At 39.9% G+C, this 20,172-nt stretch overlaps 1 protein-coding gene across 2 annotated transcripts in view; it reads right to left on the reverse strand.

Annotated features, from left to right (window-relative positions):
• Positions 1 to 393: 393 nt before the first annotated feature.
• The window catches only part of LOC129173926 (guanine nucleotide exchange factor VAV3), an 80,714-nt gene continuing 60,935 nt past the window's right edge, over positions 394 to 20,172 (reverse strand). The window contains exons 21-28 of one of the 2 annotated variants that reach the window (XM_054765295.1): positions 17,348 to 17,413; positions 16,181 to 16,215; positions 15,789 to 15,905; positions 14,172 to 14,259; positions 11,741 to 11,870; positions 6,856 to 6,936; positions 4,791 to 4,942; positions 394 to 3,940 (exon numbers count right to left, since the gene is read on the reverse strand). In XM_054765295.1, the coding sequence (XP_054621270.1) occupies positions 3,896 to 3,940; positions 4,791 to 4,942; positions 6,856 to 6,936; positions 11,741 to 11,870; positions 14,172 to 14,259; positions 15,789 to 15,905; positions 16,181 to 16,215; positions 17,348 to 17,413 (714 nt within the window). In that variant the 3' untranslated portion in view covers positions 394 to 3,895. The remainder of the gene's footprint in view (positions 3,941 to 4,790; positions 4,943 to 6,855; positions 6,937 to 11,740; positions 11,871 to 14,171; positions 14,260 to 15,788; positions 15,906 to 16,180; positions 16,216 to 17,347; positions 17,414 to 20,172) is intronic. The other variant, XM_054765296.1, reaches the window with a different exon arrangement.

The raw sequence follows: 20,172 nt of genomic DNA on the forward strand, positions 1-20,172 counted from the left end.
GACTTGCCATACGCAGGGCACATATAGACAACTACCATTCACACTCACATTCATACCTATGGACAGTTTAGAGTCGCCAATGAACCTAACATGCATGTTTTTGGAATGTGGGAGGAAGCCGCAGTACCCGGAGAAAACCCACACGCACACGGGGAGAACATGCAAACTCCACACAGAAATGCCCAGGTCTTCCTCATCTCCTGACTGTGTGGCCAACATGTTGACCACTCGGCCACTGTGCGGCCTTATATAAATACAATATACAAAAATACTTTCAGTTATTTTCTTGTACTTTATCTGTCCTTAATAAAAATGTAGATCCATTAAAGAAAGAAAGTATACAGACTCAAAAAATAAAATAAATGAGTGACAGCACTTTAGAAGCAACACATGTTTTTATTATATACTATAAACATATTTCACAATATGATACAGTAAAAAATGTACAGGGGGGAATGCTACACAGGACTGAGCTGTTTCAGGCCACAGCGGTTGTACCGTGGTAAAAGACAATAACAGCGTACATCTTTGGTTCAATAACACGCACACGCACAATAGACGCTAACTTGGTGGTGATATCGGGGTAAAAGCTCACATTTGAAGGGACATCTGATTGGTACGCAAACGCAATTCCCTCAAAATTCTGCAATGTTTTGCTTTGGTGGGAAGCATCTCACCATAAAGCAGGAAGAGCCTACGGAGCGGAACACGGAGGACAGAGATTGGATTGAAGATAGACGGCGAAAGCACGCGTGAGCCAGAGAAGAAGAGACAAGAGTGTGACATAGGGCGAGCGAGAGAGGAGCAGGCAGAGACGGATGCAGCGGGGTCGTGGAGGTGATGAGATGGTGTAACGATTAGATGGCTGATACCCTTGAGCCTTCCTCCCGTACACGGGAATCTGGAAGCACACGTTGGTGGGAAGAAGGTCTGCGCTTGTAAATAACGACACCATCAGACTTGGATTACTACAGTCTCCCATTAGAGAAGACCACTCCAGTTCTCCCAGGAGGAACACTGAGGCTCTTTATGGTCTACTGGGCAGACTTTTTGGAGTTTGCAGGCATTCACAGGAAGCGCCACATTCTGCCTTTCTGTCCTTCTCATTCTCCTGCGATGTCTCGCTTAAAAAAAACAAAACAACTCCTAATCAGATGATGTCATCTCCAAACTTTGCCAAGCTGAAGGTGACCGCCCAGAAATGAAGCATGCTTCCATCTAGTGGTCACTTGTGGACGTGCATCTTTGAGCCACAATTCAAATGACCAGCCAAAAAAAAAAAAAAAAACATTGTTAGCATTAATTCTTTCCAAATAAAAATCATTCCTCCATCAGTGTGTGGCACAATAGCCTGGGGCCTCACTCACCACGAGGTCATGACACCCTGAGGTGTATTTCCAGAGGCGGATTCCATCTGTTCACCACATAAAGTCTTAACAAGTAACTCCGCCTCAATGTCACCTCTGGAGCACGTGACGGTGTGTGTGGAATAATCCACAGCATATCTTTCTGTATGTACAGGACGTGTTTTTTCATACTTTCCATCAAGGCGAAAAAACAAATTACAATAGCTTCCTTGTTTCCACAAATATGGTAAATTGTTTTTTAAAACACCAGGCGTAGGTGTGTGTGTGTGTGTGTGTGTGTGTGTGTGAAAGTTGGTATACAACTAAGAAACAACTAAGAAGTAATCCTGTGATGTTATTGTCTATTATTGAGCCACAAACCAAAGGTATTACTCTGTTTAGCTCTTAGATTGGGCGGCAAAACTCCAGGAATTTTTGAAGTCGGAAATTTTCCATTGGAACACGTGGGACTTAATGAGAATATATTGCAGGAATTAACCAAAATAAACTGCAGCTTTGTGTGTGCAGGGAATTAAAAATATTACTGCATAATGTTGATATATGTACACATAATTTAAAAAAAATGCACCTGATATTTGTTTATATAAAAAGTATTGTAAAAAGTTATTAAAATATATATTTTTAATGTACATATTTTTACAAATATAAATATATTATACACACACACACACCATATTTTTATAATTTTGTATAACATTTTTTATAATTTATTTATATATTTTTAGTATACATTTATAATTGTTATACAATATATATGAAATGTTTATCCATTTTTAAAAATGTTTTCTATATATATATAGATATATATACCATTTTATTTAGAATTTTGTATAACTTTTTAAAAATAATTTATATATTTATATATAATTTTTTTTATAAATTGTTCTATAATTAAAAAATATATGAAATGTTTATACATTTTTTATATATATGGAATCAACAAATCTATGTATATATATTTAAAAAATAATGTATAATTTCATATTTTAAAAACATTTGTAATTCTTGTGTGTTTATGCCATACCAGTGTTGAATATAGTACGTTCCAGTTAATTGCCATTTATTTCTCATTAATTCCCATGTCCAACTGAATTCCTCATCTTTTTTTTTTTTTTTTTAAGGTTATCACCACTGTAAGAAATGGCAAACTTTGAGTCAAATGTGCCTTAAGTAGAGGTCCTCACCATTGGGCTGTGAAAAGCTTTCAGAAGCAATTATTGTATTTTCTTAAACTTCAACATTTTTGTAAATAAGCACATCAAATTTCCTTTCAATGCATATACATTTTGGGAATAAGTGCGGTTATTTTCTTGGAAAAATAATAAATAAAGCCCACAGGTTTTGCACTTTTGTCACCATTCCCACTTCGGTTGGCGGTCCTTGAACACACCATAGTTGCGTGCTATGATGCAAAGTGGAAGTTACATAAAACTTTCTCACACAAAGAGAGGAAAAGGTTGGGGACCACTGCTTTAAGGTACATTCTACACTAATGTACCCCAGTAGGGCTAATTCTTGGACTAGAAGGATATTTCTACACCATTTCCGTGGGTGTGGTGTCATGGGAAAGTCCCATGTACCAAAAGCAGTGAAGTTCAAACACCAGTGATGAGCTAAATGTACAACAATGGAAGGTTTTAACATAGGAGTTCAAATAGGGGCACAAAAATAAGTCAAATAAAGTGAAATGCCTGATTTTCTTTGCTTGTATTTGATTAGCGGGTCAGATGGCAGCCAGACTGTGGCACGTAATACCTCCAATAAGATAAAGCCTCCCGCGGACGGGCTCCTGTCGCCGGAGCTGCCAGCGATAAGCGAGAGGCTCACTAACGGCCCGACACAAGCGAGAACACGAGAGTCTGCTGCGGAGATAAAGAATGTGAGCGGCGAGAGGAAAATAGGAACAAGAGCCATCAATTGCAGGCAGCGTGCGCCGACGCCATCTTTATCTTCCATCTCCTGTATGAGTGAGAGCGCCGCGATCGTAATCTGAGGGGGCTGCTGCGTGAGCGCGGGGCCACAGAGTCATCAATAACCCACCAGCGTTAGTGGAACAAACACGAAGGTAAGGTCAAAGCCACGTGGGAAGAGGATGTGAGGATATGTCGGTCCTTTCCAGTTTGGAGGACTCCATTCCTCCAAGAAGCAGGTGAATGGACGCATGAATGGAGGAGTGGGGTGCCCAACTTTCTGCTTTACTTGCCAAGTTGGCAAGCACAAACAGGTGGGATTTGGTGGGGGCGGCCGAGGGGGGGACGTGTGGCTGGCTCAGGCAGAAAGAGGTGAGAAATTATGGCTGGCGAGCCCGCCCGCCCGCCCGCCCCACTGACAGGCAAGCTGCTACTTGTAGATGCTGGAGGTACTTCACCACGCAGAGCCAGGCAGAAAGATGGGGCCACCTTGTCTTCTCAAGCCCTTTTTTGTGTTTGTTTGCTCTTAAAGGCCTCTGGAGGGGTGAAAGCAACAAGGCCCCGCTGGCTCTGAGCTGTTTGGTTCCAGTTTGCGCCTTCTGGTCTTCATTGGTCCGCTCACTCCTCACCTTCTTCCACATATGTTGATGGAAACCAGCCGATCTAGACGGGAGAACGGATGGACGTGAGCATCTGTTTGCGTGACATAATATTGATCACTATCCTTAGGATAGTAAATATAACATGTTTGATTCCATGTGTTATCTGTTTAGGGTGACAATACTAACACATATATACAAAAAAAGTATGACAAAATATAAGTAAAGCATTCCAATGAATGCTTTATGCAGCAAAGCGTCATGCTAAACAATGAAGAAAACTTCCTCAACGTTAATACAACGTTCCCTCGTTTATCCCAGGGGGTTAGGTTCCAAATACAACCCGCAATAGGTGAAACCCGTGAAGTAGTCACTTTCCTCAGACAGGCATTACCATTTTCTCACATTTCTCTTGTTTAAACACCAAGTTCAAACCTTTGTTGGAATTTCAATGATCAACGTACGAGGTTGGACGCATAATTATTAATAGTGACGCGCGTATTTTACAGTTCCTTTGACCGCGCCTCTTCATCCTGGCATCCTTGTTAAAACTTACTGCTGCTGGCATCCTTCTGCTATTTTCCTCCTCCTTTACGTAACAAACCGAAGATTCATTTATTCCACAATGGCGCCCTACAGCCGCGTAAAGTCTACCTTCCTTCAGCATGTCCAGAAGTCCAACTTTTTGCGCAATGGTTAGCAATGTTGAGTCATGTCATGGTGTACAATGTTGCAGTATGAGACATGAAAGTGGTATCGGGCCATCGCTCACGAGAACAGACCTTTGAAATGGTACAGTAAGTGTTGTGATGCAATAATGCAGTGGATTCATTGCTATTTCCCACACTCCTACCACACCGATTCTCTCATTGACTGAACATTTTTTTTCTTGTAAGGATGCGTGAACGGCTTACCCTTCCGTTGACCTCCCCCCTCCACCACCCGTTGGCTCCAGACTTGGTGTAAATCTTCACCACGTCGCCCTCCTGCAGCGAGAGCTCGCGCATGTCACGTGAGCTGAAATCGTACCGGGCGATGGCCACGCCGATCACCTTCGGCGTAAACACTGGGAGGGAGGGACAACAACGTACAATTACTATTACATGTATTTTTATGAAAACACCGAGACACAGATGAACAGAGCAAACCTTTTTTTTGCGTGTTAGCACTTTGGAGTTGCATTAGATTGCACCTGATGAGCAGGTAGCGTTTAGCCCTGCTGCTTCTGGACTTTACGGTAACTAGGCTGCTAAGACAGCGCTATGAGAGACACAGATGGAGCAGGTTCGCTAGTTAGTGATCTTCCATGCCGCCCGCGTGCCCACCCAGCTGCCTGTGCTGCTGGTTCTCTTCTCACTCGTCCAGAAAGCGAGGCTGACATGCGGAAATGGAATGTCAGACCTTTACAGACGTGGCCGTGGGGATAGAATAGCTGACAAGGAGGTGCACACTTACACCTTCTTAGTTTGACAGGTCAACACACACTCACACACACACACACGTGGGGCCAAGTGAGCCCCGTACTGTAAACCTTCCAAAATGTGCTCGGCAATGCCACAGTATATACAGCACAATACATAGACAAGATGTGACACACCCATGGACCAGTTAAAGCTAAAATGTATTTTAATGTACTTTGGATGATGACCATGTTGATTGGACATGACAGGTTTATTAGACCAGTTTTGGGGGTTAAGGGACCCCTGTATGCATTTGGGCCCTTCACTACCATAAAATGGTTCTGGATATGCCTCTTAATGTCAGGTTAGTTTGGGCCTTTCATCTTCATCTTGCAATGAATTATTTAGATTTTGGACAAATCTAGTGAACGGTTGTTTGTCTATTTGTGCCCTGCGATTGACTGGCGACCAAGTCCAGGTTTACCCCGCCTCTCGCCTGAAGTCAGCTGGGATAGGCTCCAGCATACCCGCGGGCCTAATGAGAATAAGCGGCATAGAAGATGGATTCTATTCTATGAAATTCTATTAAAACATTTTGGGAACCCTTTAGCGAATACGCTTTTCCATTGTGCAAGGGCTGTGTTGTAAGTCGCACACTTCAACACTTAAGTCGATATGTAGACTATGTACACTGCATACTTAGTTCCTGAGGGCGTATGTTTTGAGTGTAGTGCTTCCCCAAATCCATGACTGCTGCTGCGCACTTCCTGGAAATGAAAATGTTAATATTTATCCGCTTCTCCTCCCCCTGTCCTGTTTGATTTTGAATTGCAACCACTCGAGTTAGTCCTTCCCCTTCCACTACGTAGCCGAGATGGCTATGATTGAGTGTCGTTAGGCTCCTGAGTGCACTTGCTGTGAACATACAGTACTTATGCACTCAAGTGTAAGTATGGAAGTGCGCCATTTGTAACAGGATTTGGTGTGGAAGAACTTGAGAGCCCTGGCCTCAAACTCCATCAAACACCCAGCCAGGCCATATCGTCCCACATCAGTAGACTTTGGCAAAGTGAGCCACACATTGGAAAGCTTCGAAATGTACTCAGCAATGCCACAGTATATATACACGCAATACATGAACAAAAGGATGCGACACGCCCAGGGCAGAGTTTTATTTTTATGTACTTTGGATGACACATTCAAACTAAATAGCTTGCAAACGCGTTGATTGGACAGACGTGACAGGTTTATTAGACCAGTTTTGGGGGTTAAGGGACCCCCTGTATGCATGCAGGGCCCCTACAGGAGGTTAGATTGGAGTGTCTTCATCTTGCTAAGAATTATTTAGATTTTGGACAATTCTATGCTTAAAATGTTTTTTTTAACTCTAGAAACGTGACTCTGCATATTTCCCACCGTCATGTGAGGTGTTAAAGCCCATGGTGTCCAAATACTTTTGTCCAGAAAAACGACCCAAGTTAGCATAAAACAGAGGCTAAGGCCAAATGATTGAGGTGGTGCATTATAAAGGGACAGTGTTGGACAGACAGACACAGAAAGAGAAGTGTGATACCTGTACCTGACCAGAAGGGGGCAGAGGAAGGAGGTACAAAGCTGTAGCCGGCGGGGGTTACTAAAGAGAGGCCGCAGAGCAAAGGGGCTATGGCGGGGCAAGCCAGGCAGGAAGCAAAGGGATGCAACAGGGAAGAGGGCGATGTTGGAAGAGGGAGAGAAAAGCAAAGAAAACTGTTTCAGAGGTACCAAAACACACACTGGTTGAAAACGTTCTACAAGTTGCAGATGTGAAGTTTATGACTCTTTGGACATGCAGCTCATTTTCATAAGTATTAGGACTACATAAGCATGTAGTAAGCATATGAAGTAAAGGTATGTGTGTCAGTGTTGCCAGGTCTCACGAGAGAAACAAGCGACGAGCTCTCTAAAAACAAAACCGAAACAGGGAACTTGGGATTTTGCAAGTGACTTTACAAAAAAAAAAAAAAACAAGTCCAAAGTCGCTTATCAGCGGAACTGGAACTGGTGTTTGAGTCTATATATTATGTCTTATGTCTTTTTCTCTTATTATGCCACAGCAGGAAGTACTGTAGAAAAACTGTAAGTAAAGAAACTCTCCCAATGCTAGCGTGAGTCTATATTATGTCTTTTTTATGTCTTATTTTCTTATTATGCCACTGCAGGAAGTGGTGTACAGAAACTGGTAGTAAAATATGAAACAGGAACTATCCTAATGCTAACACGTGAGACTATTATGTATTATTTTCTCTTATGTCTACTGCAGTATATTGGGTAATAGGCGTGGAAAGGTGACTATAGGGGTGTTATTTCATGTCTGGAGAGCTCTAATAATGTTACCTTATTTAGAAGGTCATAAACAGGTTTTCTTTGCTCTATGCTCATATGATAAACCTCTTAAAATGTTTTTATGTGATTACACTGCAGTCAAGCTTTCTCCTCGGTGGTGCTTTTGTTAAACGGCAGACAAACGACAACGTTCGCCGTCCTCAACAATACTTGCAAGGTTACGAGCTTGTGCCGTCAAGACAGCAAAGTTCTGCTGCTTTTTGAAAGAACGACTAATCAGCCCACTGAGAGACAACTCAGCATCCTCCCATGGCATCCAGGTAAGAGCGGCAGGAGGAGGCACAGCAGTCTGCTTCATTTTGGACACATAGTGCACTGCTTGACTCAAAAAAGATAAAACAGAGTGCATGCACGCAAGAAAGCAAAGGAATCAGTCCACATTCATTTCTATTTTAGTTTGGGCACTGATACTGTACTGGCAACAAGTTAACAATTTGCAGTCTTTATGCATTGAATTCACCACAAAAGGAGCACTTATGTTCTTTTAAAAAGCATTCTAAGCAACAATCAGTTAACATTCCTCCTGCCAACAATGTGACCCTCAGCACGCCGTCTCAGCAGCACTACGCCAGCTTCAAAAGGAAAACTTACCACAAATAGAAATACTTTTTTTTAAACAACCAATTGATGATCGCTGTCGCTCGGTCTGGCCGTGCACACGCTGGGTTTAAATGTCTTTTTTTCCCTCCCCCCCCCACTGGCATTGCTTGAAAGACTCAGCTTGGCAGCCGCATTGTGTGCAGCGAGCATTTTGAAAAGGTGAACCGCACTCTGCTGTTCCGAAAAGGCACTGTGAAAGTCCACTGTGAAGCTTTACCACTCGGAAACATATCTAAGAAAAATCACATCTTGAAAAATAAACAAAAAGTAAAAGCTTATTTTCCACTGAGAGTCTTTATGTACAATTTGTGAACACAAACTAAAGCTGGTGGAATATCAAGCATGGAAACCTTCACGTGTTGACATAAAGCCTAGAATTCGACTTGGTCACAAGTTAATCAAAACATCTCATGACACCCAGTATCCACAATCCACAAGGAATGTTTTTAAAAATGACTCGTTAGGTTTGGATTTGCTGCACGGCCATAAGACCATGCAATTAAGCAATTTCAATCCAGAGCTTTTGGGCTAAATTGGAATAAAACCCTGTTTTTCTTTTGCTAAATTATACATTTATTGGCAAAAAAAGAATCAAGAGTTTGCATTCAACACTTAAGTGATGACCGCTACTAAACGTAGGTTGAACAAACAAAGTAGATTGATTTGGAAGAATGATCTTTTTCTCTTCATAGAGCATTTTCATTGGCTTGCAATTCACATTTGAACGCTTCCAAATAATTTGACAATAATGTAAGTTTTTGTGTACATGCACACCTGAATCACAAGATACGTAATTGTACAATCTTACTACGAGGACATAAAAATATTTATTTATTTATTCATTCATTGTTTTATTTATTTTTAGTACAATTTTATTTCTTAAGATTTATTTTTTTTTGTTTTACTCATTTAATTATGATTAATTTAATTTATTTATTATTTTAATAACTTGTATCCATTTATTTATCCACATTTGATTTCGTTTTGTGTAAATCCACACCTGAAGCAGAAAATACTACAACCTTGACAGCCGCACTACGAGGAAGTCAAAATATTTATTCATTCATCATTTCATGTATTTTTTTTTTTGTATTATTCATTTTTTATTCATATATTCATTCAAGATTCAAGACATTTTATTGAGTTTTTTGTGTACATCCAAACCGGACGCGGCTATGTCACTATGGTTACCTGCGGCTGCTCGTCACTCCAAAAAAAGATCTCATTAAAATGTGTGCTCGAAGTTACGCCAACAACAGCTGCTCTTGTTCAAGTCACCAAAGAGAGTTATGCTCCTCTTTCATTCAGCCGCTGATTAGCAGCCCTAAACTCTGGAGACGTGAGTGTGGATAATGACTGACAACATAAAAAAAAGGGAACCGCTGTTTGGCGTGCGTAAACTGTCATCGTGTGTTGAATTACAAATACAGTTGTGCCGCTAAAAGGAACCGCAACTTTTGTGTTGAGGTGCTCTGCCAGGTTTGTAGGAAACAGAAGAGCAGAGAATGTACACAAAAGAAAAATAGATCATATTGCTCAACACCCAGCAGCAGCCAGACGGGGGGGGGAAAAGTTGAAGTTCTGCAAAAACATAAAAGTTCTGGTTCAAACACATTTTGGGTTGTATGCAACAGCAAGTTCACGTGTTTTGCACATACAACTCTCCACACCAGGTGTGTCCAAAGTGCGGCCCGCGGCCATTTGTGGCCCGCGGCAGGTTTTAAAATTCTAATTTCACAAAACTGGAAAAAACAAAAACTAAACACCCCACCAAAAATGGAAAAATCTGTAGTAATTTTACAAGAATAAAGTCAAAATATTACAAGCATAAATTTGATATATTTAAGGCAATTTTTTTATGTAATATGAGAAATTTAAAAATAAATTTTTGGAAAATTAGGTTTGCATTGTCATTTTACAAGAATAAAGTCCAAATATGGGAATAAAGTCACAACTGTTGACATAAAAAAAAAATCCATCTGAAATTCTACAAAGTGTCAAAATATGGGAATAAAGTTAATGAAAAATAGGTTGAAATAAAATTATTTTTAAAAACAGCAAAAACAAAAAAAAACAGCTGTAATTTTACAAGAATGAAGTCAAAATATGAGTATAAAATCACAATTGCAAATTATCATTATTTTTTTTTTAAACAGTAAAAATGGGGGAAAAACCCCCACCTGTAATATGAGAATAAAGTCAAAATGTCCGCCAAGTCTGGACTATTCCTACGGGGACTGCTGCCCCCATCACCTGGATAAGTGTCATTCTAATGTGATGAGGAAAAATAATGTAATTTTAGTAGCACAGATGTTTTTTTGTTGTTGTTTTTTTAAGTATTTTGAAGTCTTTAAATATAAAAATTTGGGAAAATTAGGTTAGTGAAAACATTAAAATATGTTAATAAAGTCAAAATATGGAAATAGTCATATTACAAAAAGAACATTTACGAAAATAACTAAAGAAAGGTGAAATATTTGAAAAATTAAAACAAAAAACAACAGCAAAAATGGGAAAAAAAAATGGCAAAGACCAAAGTTCATACTAATAAACCACTTTTCCAGTTATATCCCACAAAAAGGCTCTTGCATCCTTTCATTTTTCAGTATGTGACCCTCACTGGAAAAAGGTTGGACACCCTTGCTCCACACCCGGAATATAAGACGACCCTTTCTTGGGACAACACTACCATTTTATAGAAATCTCTCAAATAAGAGCAAATTCGGCCCTCAAAGCCAAAACTACGAGTTATTTCCCTGAAGGTTAAAGCAGATAATTGAACTCCCCTGAACTTATTTGTAGTATTTGATGGTCTGAAAACTGCAGATACTGTTGTCAAATCTAATGAGACACAGCGCTCGGTAAAGAAAAACAATCAGTGGAGACGGAAGAGCTCCAAGCGCGGCGCCTTTTACAGTAAAGCTGTGAAGAAGACGCTCCCGGGTGAGTTGAAAGCGCCGTGGAAAAGGGATGAAGGAAGCGCAGCAGACAGCGAGAGCGGTGGGCAGAGAAATGAGCCGAGCTCGAGGAACAACGGTAGCGAGATGCAAGGTTGGAGCGTGAACCGTCAACGGCCAACACTTTGAAAGGTCGGCGGAGAAGGAAAAAAAATAAGTCAGATCACACAACTGACCAAAAAAAAAAAAAGCGCTCCATCAGGCTCGCAGACTTGACTTCCTGCCGTTACGCTTGTGAGAAATGGGAGTAATGAGTCATCTTCAATAAATGTAAATCAATGAAAGGGAGGAGCAAAATGTGTCTTATTTTGAAAAGCACAAACTTTTAAATATGATCGCTTCAGGTGCAAAAGTCCTGAGAAACCCCCCCCCCAAAAAACACGTCCCTCAACCTTTTGGAATATCTCCTAAACTGACTACCTGTGACCTTTTTATCGAAAGTAACCTGAAAAGGCCAAACGGATCAAAGTGATAAGCGCGTTGGTGTGTTTTGTGGTGCTTTCACGCCTCCTCAAGTCTACTTACTGTTGCCGCCAGAGCGGTTGAAGCGATGCATGGTGGAGTTCTCCAGTTCCCGGTAAGGATACTGCAACTTCGTGTCCAGACTTCGAAAATCTTCTCGTAGGGAGTGGTGTTTGTAGTACTCAATCAGCTCCTAAACAGACACACACACGCACACGCACACGCACACGCACACACACACTCAATGAGAAGCAAGCATGTGTACCTGCCACATTTCTCCCAGGAATGAGATGAGATTTCTTTCTTGTAGCATAGAGTGTGTTTGCATGTTAATATCGGGACTAAGTCATGTAGAGCTATTTCATGTAGATTGACCGACAGACATCTACGTTATATTTTATATTATATCATTTAATTGTATTATTTTATTATAGTTTAGTTTATTGTTTACATATCGTAACCAAATGATATATAATTAAATATATAATCATATCTATATCTTATAATTATATATTTATATTTCGTTCATTTCTATTTTCTTCATAAATTTTTTATTAAATGAAAACATTTTTACAAAATTTTTATTATATCCATATCATATTTAGATACATTTATTACATTTACTTTATTCAATATTTTCGTTTTAGTTAATAGCTCATTTTTATTCAATTTTTATTCAATTTTTAATGTAATTTAAAAAGTAAATAAAAAAATAAAATGTTTATATTTAATTTCCTTCTATTTTAACCAGGCTTATTTTATTTAATTTCATTCTAACCCATCTCATTATTTTTTTATTGTTTAATTGAATTGTTTTAATAAAGAAAAAATGTTATTTAATACAATTTCATTGAATTTTTTTTTTAACCCGTCTCACATTTTAACTTTTTTAAAATTTTAATTTAATTTACAGACCTGATCCAAATCTTAAGATCAGCTGAAAAATTGCTATAATTTGCATTTTGCACATTTGGATCTTAATGAGGTTTTAAGAAGGGGGCGTGAGACAAAAAGCACTTTCAAAAAGTAATTTATTTAAAAACAACAATTAAAATGAAATAGGTTGTTTATCAGCTGATCAAAAGTTTAAGACCATCGCTCAAAACATAACAAAAAAACTCTCCAAACCAGAACAAGAATGTTGTCAATAGGACTCAGTAATGAGTAGCTCCACCGTTCTTGTTCATCACTTCAAAAATGGCTTTGGGCATGCTTGATGCGAGTGTTTCCAGGAGGCTAGTGGGAACATTTCTCCAAGTAGTGAAGATGGCTTCACCAAGGGAATCAACAGTCTGGAACCAATGACCATTTTTATAAACTTTCCTTGCCATCCATCCCAAATGTTCTCTATGGGATTTAAATGAGGGGAACATGCAGGATGGTCCAAAAGAGTGATGTTATTCTCCCTGAAGTAGTCCTTGGTCAAGCCAGCATTGTGAACTGCAGTGCTGTCCTGTTGAAGAACCCAGCTGGTACCACACAGACGAGGGCCTTCAGTCATGAGGGACGCCCGCTGCAACATCTGCATCCGTTTGACGACCCCGCACCACCTGAAGCTCCGGTGTTCCACTGAATGAAAAAGCACCCCAGACCATGATGGACCTCCTCCACTGTGACGGGTAGAAATCATCTCAGGTGGGATCTCCTCGTCATGCCAGCAACGTTGGAAGCCATCTGGACCGTGGAAGACCGCCCTGTGTCTTGATGGATCCTCCCGCTGAGCGCAGGTGTGATTTTTTTGGGTCTACCACTTGACTTTTTTGTTCCATAATGCTCAGGATCTTTCACATAATGTAGAATGACTGATTTACTGCACCCAAACTCAGCAGCCATGGCACGCTACGAGAGGCCTTGCTTATGGAGCTCCACAATCCGAGCACGTTCAAAAGGAGAAAGCTTCTTAGCTTCACCATCAGGAGGGCATGCCAGTCTGAATGCCTGACAGAAAATGAACATTTTGAGCAGATTTTGGCTTTTATAGCCTGTGGTCTTTTTTTTTTTGGTGTTTAAATTATAAGTTCCAAATGTTTTTCGTCTCACTGCCCCGTCTTGCTTTTGCATATTGTAGCTCTACTTAAAAGCTCATTAAGATCCAATTGTGCAAAATGCTAATTCTTGCAATTTTTCAACTGGTCTTAAGATTTTGGTGAGGTCTGTATTTTATAACAATAAAAAAAAAACCAACAAAAAAAAGATAAATTTATGCAAGCTCATTTAAGCCTTGTCACATTTGAAAACAAGCGGTATAGATGGTACCCACACTGTACACACTGTACTGTATATACTGTATAAGTGGTGGCCCTTCCAATACGTGCTGGACGTATCCAATAATGCCAAAGCCCTCAGGCCAGCATAAACACGTCCCAAAAAGTTATTTTTGTGCACGCTGCTAAAATAAAATTCCTGTTTTGACACTTCATTAATGAAGGCAATGATTTATTCATGAATTGCAGTGGTGGAATTGAAAAAGAAGAAAGCGGCTGAACAGACTTACAAATATGCTCCTGAACTTCTTATTCTCAGCGATGTGGAAGCAGCCCTCCTTGGTCAGAATCTTGATGTGCTTCACGTCGTTGTTGTACCTGTGGGCCATTGAATAAGTTATGAGTGTAATTTCCCTCCCTGATCACCGCCATCGATCGGTGGCCGGCCCCTGGCCCCCTGTGGAAGCCATAATGGAATGCATGGGGTCCTAAAGGTGGGTGACGTGCGAGTGATGGGTGATCCGGGGAACGTGTGCCTCTAACAGCCCCCACAGCCCCCCCCACACTTGGCGTATTTGTCATTCATAGTCTTGCTCTACTCAAGATTATTCACTTTTGTGGTCATTGTCCTTTTATTTAAAGCAACAAAGGAGAGCGCGCACCGCCGCCCCCCCAGGTGTGAAGTGTGATGGCAATTTTAAAACGGTCTTATTTCTCATGACATAGATAGACATTTATGTAGAGATTTGGTGATTTTCAGAGTTTTCTTTATTTTTTTGGTATCCATATGCTGCTAATACTGAAGCATTCACACGTCAAATTCTACGCCATTTTTATCTATTTATTCCTATTAGGACTTTCCAAAAAATTGCCACATTTACTTATATTTTCTCAAAAATGGCCAAATTGAAAGGACGCCCCCTACTGGCAGAAAATCATTTTTCAATTTCTGGAACATTCCACTTCTTTCTACAGGGTGACGTGGCTCGGTGGTAGACTGGTCATCTCCCAATCTGATGGTTGCTGGTTCAGTCCACAGTCCTCGTGTAATTGCTTGACATATTTATTCATAAACAGTCACTCAGTTTTTACATTCCAACATGGAAATATTCAGCTCATTAACGACACGTAGGCCATCTATCGGGGCTTTTCAAAACATTCCCACGTTTAATGTACTTTCCTATTTTCTCAAAACGACTGGACAACTAAACGGCGCCCCCTACTGGTGGAAAATCATTTTTCCATTTCTGTAACATTCCACCTATTCTACAGAGTGACGAGGCTCAGGTGGTAGACTTGGTCGACTGGTTCAATCCCAGCCCTCCAGTCTAATCCTGGGACATATTTATACATCTTGTTTACATTCCAACATGAAAATGTTCAGTTCATTCGGAACATGTAGGCCGTCAGGACTTTTATAAAAATTCCCACATTTTCCATAATTCTATATTTTCCCCATTGAAAGTGAGCGATTTCAACGTTGCCCCCTATTGGTGGGTATTCATGCTACATTTGACATTTATTCTGTGCACGGTGGCACAGTTCAGGTCATGGAGTGGTCGTCTCCCAGCCTGATGGTTGCTGGTTCCATCATCCATTCTACATTTCAGCTTCAGCATTCACACGCAATCTCGACTGAAATTGCTTCAAGTTCAAAAATGAATTTTGGCCCGGGAGAACGAGTATGCACGCCGTGCGGCTCACGAGCAGCCACACGACACACGACCCTCGCCGTAAGCGTGACGAGGAAGTGGGTCTTTTTATTGCAAAACCAAAACAGGCTTTGGTCGGATGAACCACGCCCAAACAAAACTCAAAACGGCCAGGACTCATGTCACGTTCACAGAAACACGACTATAAAGATATTTACACGTCACTGCTATAAAAACTGAGTATTGGGGACTTACTTGATACTGATGGCATACTCTGTGTACTCTCTGCTGCGATGGCGAACCAGGTAGGTGCTGTTGACCCGGTTGATGAGTTCTGCTTCCGCCTGGAGTCTCTCCATGGGCCCCGCAAACCTGCAACCCCAGAAAAGAAGACGAGCTCAAGAACAGTCGTGCAAGCGGATGAAAGCCCAACAAGTGTAGTCATGCCTTCATGCTGTAGTTTAATTATGCTCGAGTTGTTGTTTAATCAGGAGAAATCTGTCTCAACCCAACGTGGGAGTGATTTCACAGCCGGAAACATCCGTATTCATTTGCTGTCTTTTTAGTTGTTTCCGATGATTTAGGGAAGACGTCGACCTCCCTATTGACGATTTAATTAGGCAGCGGAAGCTAATTTATTCACTTACCATGGTTGAGAGGAGTAATCGATGGGCTTTGGGACCTGGAGCAAACACAAAAAGGCAATTTTGTTAATTATTTTCAAGAAGAAAGTATCCTCCGATGTCAGCGGTGCAAAACACATGACATCACCTTGGCGCCAAATCCTCAGTTCATCGTGTTCAAGATGATGTTTTGCTCAGGTGCTTTATGTCCCAATAAACACGCTTATCTTTCCAGCGGAATGCACTGGCATAAGAGTTCATTACGGACTCGCGACGCCACTTTCTGAATCAGCACTTCTCAGTTCTTTTTTTTGCACCCCCTAGGGGGCAGACTTTTTTTGAGCTGTAGAAAATGTTTGCCTGAAAGTATTTTATGCTTATGTGTAATCTATTTAAGTCAGGGGTGTCCAGAGAAAACAAACAAAAAAAAACAGCAGTAAAAATTGAAAAATGAGCAGTGATTTTACAAAAATACTCCAAATTATAAGAGAAAGAAGTTGGAACGAGAAAAAGTTGGAACTTTACAAGAATGTCGTAATAATAAAGGAAAATAACTTCATTTTAGTCGCATAAAGTTGAAATATTAAATAATATTAAATAAATAGATGTTTTTTTTAAGTCCTAATATTATGACAAACAAGTATTGCAAAATCAGCTTGCAGGAAAAGTTAAACGTTATGAGAATAAGTCAAAATATGAGAATAAAGTCCGGGAAGAAAATATACAAGAAAGTTGAAAAAGTTGCAAATTTAAAAAAAACCAGCAGAAATAAAAACAGCTGTAATTTTATGAGAATAAAGTCAATATTAAGAGGAAAAAAAGTTGTATTCTAGCGAGAAAAGTCCCAATTTTACGAGAATAAGCTTGTGATATGAGGAAAAATATTGTCATTTAGGTAGCGTAAAGCTTTTTAAGTCATAATATGACAAAGAAAACAAAATAAAAGCTGTCATTTTTGGGAACAGTTACGTCAGGAAAATGTCAAGACAATATAGGAATAAAGTCATATTTACGAGAAGAAAATTTACAAGAAAGTTTAGATGGACAAAATGGCGTCCCACTATTTTTGCAAAACTCATCTACTCATCAGCCATCAGCCCCTGCCAGGTTGTGAACACATGAAGCCCCAAGGTGAAGTAACTAGGAGGCTGCGGTATGTTGACAAACGAGAAGGAAAGGCGGCGTGCTTACACAAGGGCAAGGCTTCACGGCGTCGCTGGGAAAGAAGCCAACTTCTTTTGTTGACAGGATTTTGCCCTGAAACCACAGAAGAAGATAATTGCGTTATGTTCTGTACATCTGGGCGACTCCGTCTCCATAATTCAAGAACAATTAGGCCGAGACAGAGAGCAGCACATATACAGCCCTTGTTATTCTATTGTTGCAATAATGGCTGGCAGGAAGACAGACCCCTTATTTCTCCCTTGAGGGGCGACTAATGTCTTGATTTATAAACACGGGGGAGTCCATATAAGGTGATGGAGGGATTTGTGGAGGCCATTGTGCGGTTATCTCCTCCAGTACAGACGCTGAAGTGGAATTGTGTGAAAATGCATCACCAGGCATTCAATTGATGGATATGTAGCATGCAGGCTTATAATTAACCCTGATGTATTTTTTCTTGATGGCACATTGCTCTACATCAGGGCTTCTCAGATGCTCTCAACCTGGTACCCATTTTTCAAGGTCATTAAGTCGCAACCCACGTTTAAAGTCAAGGAAAATGTACTAGTTTTGTTTTTTTTTAAATAAAATCCACTGTCATGTTTTTAAATATGAATACACGATTACTAGAGGTGCAACAATACAGAAACTGCACTGTTCGATTTGATACTTTAGTGCAGGCGTGTCCAAAGTATGTGTTTTTTGTTGGACTGTGGCACATTGTCAAATAATTTAACAAAAAAATTAAAATTAAAATCTGCAGCTATTTTACAAGTATAATCAAAATATTAATCCATAATCTAACAAGAAAAAGTTGTCACATGAAGAAAAATAATGTAATTTTAGCAGCATAAAGTTGAAATATTTAATTAAAAACAATGTTTTTTTCCCCAAGTCGTAATATGAGAAAACAAAATAAAATTTTAATTTCTGGAAAATTATAATATTACAAGAATAAAGTCAAAATATGGGATTCAAGTCATAATATTCAAAAAAAAATTTACAGCAACATTGAAATAGTTTAAAAGGTAAAAAAAAAAAGCTGTAATTTTACAAGAATAAAGTCAAAATATCAAAGTCATTCTAACAAGAAAAAAAGTTGCAATTTTACGAGAATTGACTCATAATATGAGGAAAAGTAATATAATAGCAGAGAGGTGAAATACAATACATTTTTTTAAGTCATAATATGAAAAAACAAAAACAAAATAAGTTATTTTTGGGAGAATTCGGGAGGGGAAAAAATATAATATGGGAATAAAGCCAAAATAGTATGAGAACAAAATACAAAAAGAAAGTTCTAAGATTATGTAAATAGAAATATATTTGAAATAGCTGCGGGGAAAAAAGGAAAAAGAGTTCTGCTTGTGTTGCTTTACAAGATATCAAAGCAGACTTTGCATGCCTTCATTTTTCACCAAATGACCCTCGCTTGAAAAAGTTTGGACACCCTTGCTATAGTGTCACGGTTGGGTATTTTTGGATCCAAAAATGTTCATGCCTTTTTTTTTTCCCTCTTTAACTTGTATGTTGTTGAAATTACCAACATTTGTTTCAACTCAAAAGTCCAGTTTGTGAATAAAATGAATTTAGTGCAGCTACACGAGCACCTGCCTCCACCGAGCGTTCATCATTTACACAGCATTAACATTACAATCATAAAAAAACAAAAACCTATTAAATGAAAACACAGCTGAATTTAGGGCAACACAAACTTAAATCACAAGAAGATTTTTAAAATTCATGATAAAATAACATAAGTGTGGGGAAAAAACATTTCTGTCATGGCGTTCAGGCGTCGCCGTTTTAAGGGTTTGCATGGAACTAGCCACTACAAATGCAATGAAGACTTCTATTGCATGTATTTCTTCTTGTTGAGTTACTTTTTTTTGAGTGAACTTAGATGAAGCTGAAAAACGTCGTTTTGCACGCGGCTTGAGACGCCGCCAGCCACAGACCGCTTCCACCTGCAGGGATTTCGATCTTCGCCGCAGAGGAGCAACAGCGAATCAGGAGGGGCCTTTGATGTCAGCTGACTGATGTCACGTCACGGCTCTGATTTGGGTTACAGTATCGTTTGTTTCATAGTGGTATCAAACGGTTCGACATGTTTTGTTGTATCCCTACTAATTAGACGTCCAAAACATAACTGCATGCATACAATTAATGCATGAAATAAAATGATCAAAAAAGACCATTAAAGCAAATATTTCACTTACAACACATCCACGTTTGCGCTGCTTGATCCAGAGAGCTGTTTCGAATATTTGTGCGACCTTATTCAGCCACCATCTAGCATTTAGCAACCAGCATCGCTGGAGGTCATCACCCATCCTGTAGGAGTCCTTGAGGGACGCCCGGAGCTGTGCCACATCCTCGCTAAGAATGTAATAATGATCATAGCTCGGACACTGAGTGAGTAAACAGAAGGCCGACGGTGAGTGAAATCAAATCACAGCGATCGATTCTATTTATCACGCGGCCGCCGGAACAAAAACGATTACGGTCGCCTGGCTACAGAAGTGATGGATATTGAATGTTTGCCACGAGTGCGGATTCGGCCGCCTCCAGTGGAATATTTTCACAAGATTCATTGAATTCTTTCTGTATTGTTTCTTGTTACATTCTTATTGTTATGCATGTTGAACCAACTTAAAGAGGTGCTGAAGGCTTGGACGGAGTGTAATTAGAGTGACACTCATTGAACCTCCCCTTTTAATATGAACAGAAAACAATCCTGCTAACTGCCTTGGCGTTGGCCAAAGGTACATAAAAACGAGACACCGGGGGTGACAGTCTGGCACCAAGTGCGGCCCCAGGGGTCATTGCTCACATGCTGCTGTTTTTTTATT

This window comes from Dunckerocampus dactyliophorus, chromosome 21, assembly GCF_027744805.1.
Source record: "Dunckerocampus dactyliophorus isolate RoL2022-P2 chromosome 21, RoL_Ddac_1.1, whole genome shotgun sequence".
Classification (NCBI taxonomy): domain Eukaryota; kingdom Metazoa; phylum Chordata; class Actinopteri; order Syngnathiformes; family Syngnathidae; genus Dunckerocampus; species Dunckerocampus dactyliophorus.